This window comes from Aplysia californica, unplaced genomic scaffold, assembly GCF_000002075.1.
Source record: "Aplysia californica isolate F4 #8 unplaced genomic scaffold, AplCal3.0 scaffold00327, whole genome shotgun sequence".
In the NCBI taxonomy this organism is placed as follows: Eukaryota; Metazoa; Mollusca; class Gastropoda; order Aplysiida; family Aplysiidae; genus Aplysia; species Aplysia californica.
Genome location: NW_004797597.1, coordinates 443,267 through 446,574, shown reverse-complemented (window position 1 = coordinate 446,574; position 3,308 = coordinate 443,267). Strand labels below are relative to the sequence as shown.

The following is a 3,308-nucleotide window of genomic DNA, read 5'->3' as shown; positions in this document are numbered from 1 at the left end:
TGTGTGTGTGTGTGTGTGTGAACGTGTGTGCACGCAGGTGTGTACGTGTGTATGTGTGTGCAAGTGTGCGAGTTCGTGCGTAGTGTGTCCTTCTATTGGCCTGTATGTAATAACTCCATAAACCCCTCCAGGCATCCGCATCTCCACCAAAGCTCCCAGAGAACAGCCCCCTCCGTTCAAAAAGACCCCCAAAGAAGCAGGAGGGTCTATGGCGAAGAATGCACACACCGACAAAGGAGGAGGCGCTGACGAACGCATGTGAGGTTTTAAAAAAATTTTTAGTAAGAATTTTACTGCACGTGCCAACCCAAATAGGTCATAATATAAGTGCTTAAGATTAATGGTGTTACTAAAGAGTAACATACAAAGAACTGGAGAAGGAGAGATAATGGATGATAGATGTTTGTTAAGGAAGAAGGAGCACACAAACTCTAGAAACCCACCAGCCAACCATCCACTGTTATGATTTAATTGTACTTCAATTCGGTTTTAAGAAGAGAACAGTATGCAAGCAAAAAATATATAACAAAGTTCTAACTAGGATTATTTGTATGAGTGTGTGTGTGTGTGTGTGTGTGTGTGTGCATGTGTGTAAGTATGTTTGGGGTTCGAGAGTCTGGGGCCTCCAACCGAAGGCCTTCTACGCCTACAACACATGCAAAAGCTACTTCTGTTTCTTTATTTTCTTAGATTATGAGACAACATGAAGAAAATTTATTTTTCATTTAAAGAAGATATGAAAGTGCATCAAAACTTTGAACTCAAAATTAAAGAAGGAAATCTCAAAAGAGAGTGTAAATGAGGTAAAACCTTGCTGTTCTAGGACCACGATTTATTATTCAGCAAGTCCATACATCAGAAAGAAAATTGGGACCAGGAGGACGGGCTGACGAGTCAGCGCTAGTCAAATAGGACTTCAGATTTGCATTGACAAGGCTGAATTTGCCGGGTTCTTCGTGCGTAGAATAATTCAAACTTGTCTTCTATTTGTTTTTACGAGTAGTTCAAAGAGACAAATACGTTCCGAAATATAAAAGGAGTAAAAATTTAAAGAAACGCGGAAATCTAGAAAATCGGCACCCGCATTTCTTCTGAAAAAAAAACCTACATGGAAACCGCTGTCAGCGTATTTTCCTGAGTTCATACCAGTTACGAAAAACGCAACACCATGGCGGCGAAATGTGGTAATGGATGGGGAGTAACTCTCTGAATAAGAGGGATAGTTTCGTAGCTGAAAGTTTTAAGTTCTCTCCCTTCCTGTAGTTATCGCTTTCAATCATTAGATAACTGCAGTCTGCCGTGCTTTATAAAAGCAAGGTGTTGTTTTTGAAGAGTGCATTATTGTGCAAACAGTGCATCTCTTAGGTCAGGATATCCAGTAGAAGAAAGGGATCAAGCCGTTATATAAAAAGCAAGTGTTTGTCCTGAGAGAAGATAATAATGGTAAAAGTACTAAAAGACAACAATAATTGTTAAAAATTTAAAGACTATTGTTACCCAAAATTTAGCTTTTGTTTTATTCCCCTATGATCTTTTAAGGAGAGTTACAACAGTCAAGCTCAAAGACCTCTTATTATGCTGTGTCTGCTATAAATTATTTAAATCTAGTATTATCATGTAGAATAGAAAGAGGGATTCGAGTGACCTGTATAACATTGCTTCTGCAATTTTAGGAACAATTCTTTTTTCACAAAAAACGCGAAGACGTTGAATGCTTTATCTCATTTTCTTTTGTTCTCTCTTGTCTCCTCTACTACCTAAAACATTAGTCCTATAATGGCAATGATATCTTCTACTACTTTTAATACTTACATAATGACATTGGCGTCATCTGCTATTTATAATACTTATTTAATGACATTGGTGTCACCTCTGTACAATACTTTCATAATAACATTGGTATTATCTCCAGAGGAAAGCAGTTGACGTCCAGTCAACAGGGCAGTCTGCCCGGCTATTTAACAGACGAGAAAAACATTTTGAAATACTCAAAGACTTCGTCTTCACAAATCGTCACCAAACGCAGCAGCGTCATCGCCCGGAAGTTGGAGAGCGACCGGATCGAGGACGAGGCGTCTGTAGACATCCCCATGTCTACGAAAACGCCCAAAGAACACCCGGGCCCAGCCAGTGCTTCCACCAAGACCTCATCCACCATAGCCACGTCAATGTCTGTGTCCAGCACAGTCGCACCTGTTAACGATATTATTCTAGAAGACAATCTAGAATCTTCATCAGTAACTAACTTGACTCAGAGAAACGGGTCTAATATTTGTGTTGCCGTTAAGAACGTCGAAACGACGGAGGCACGTTCGTGCAGCACGTCAGATCTTTCCCCGAACATCGAAGCTAAGCTGAGCATCGCCCAAGTGTCCACAGAGGAACCAGTTTCCCGTTCAGACTCGGCGCTCTCCAAGAGAAGGGCTGACAAATCGAAACATCGAGGTAGTAAGTCCACCAACCCTTCTACCCCAGCAGGGTCACTGACGGCGGTTTCTAAATCGAACGAAAACGTCGACGGCAGACCTCGCTCCTCAAACTCTCATCGTCATCACCATCATCATCACCATCATCATCACCCCCACCATCACGCAAAATATGGAACTCATTCCAAAATAACTTCTCCCAAAAAGACCTTTAAGTTCACGTCAAAGGACGAAAAGACTCAGTTCTTTGTCAAAACAGTCAAGTCTAACGACGAGAACGATGAGGACCTGGGTGACACCAAAGATATTCTGATCCAGACGGACGTAGTCACGGTCAATGATCACAACGAGAAGTCCAAAAAGAAGCTCTTAATCAAAATGAAGAAACTAGGCAGCAAAGGTAAGACAATGTTTTTCTTCTTCTCTTGTTCGTTTTATTTTCAGGCTCATTTTGCTCTGAAAATTTGGCTTGGATAACAGGTAAACGTTCTATGCTGTCCTCAATTCCATCACTTCATTTTATCAGTGATACGTTTTTCAGCATTTTCATCATCATCGTCATCACCATCGTCATCACCATCGTCGTCATCATCATCATCATCATCATCATCATCATCATCATCATCATCATCATCATCATCATCATCATCATCATCATCATCGACGAGAACGTTTTTATAAGCGACTTTTCTACCATCACTTGCTCTTGTCTCATTTTATTATTATTTTTTACTGGTCAAAATATTCTTTCCCTCTCCCAAACAACTGATATCTTATTTCATTGAAAAAGTGAACTTTCTTTTTCCTACCAGGGATCAGAAAGGGGGGGCCGATAAAACTAAAGAAAGAGTCGGGTGTAATTTTTCTTCTTGGGATCAGGGA

General features: G+C 40.5%; 1 protein-coding gene across 2 annotated transcripts in view; it reads left to right on the top strand.

Annotated features, from left to right (window-relative positions):
- Window positions 1–3,308, top strand: part of LOC101846749 (dual 3',5'-cyclic-AMP and -GMP phosphodiesterase 11) — a 29,076-nt gene that overhangs the window by 1,194 nt on the left and 24,574 nt on the right. For both annotated transcript variants that reach the window (XM_013084902.2, XM_005102487.3), the window contains exons 2-3: window positions 132–258; window positions 1,913–2,826. In XM_013084902.2, coding sequence (XP_012940356.2) covers window positions 132–258; window positions 1,913–2,826 — 1,041 coding nt within the window. The remainder of the gene's footprint in view (window positions 1–131; window positions 259–1,912; window positions 2,827–3,308) is intronic.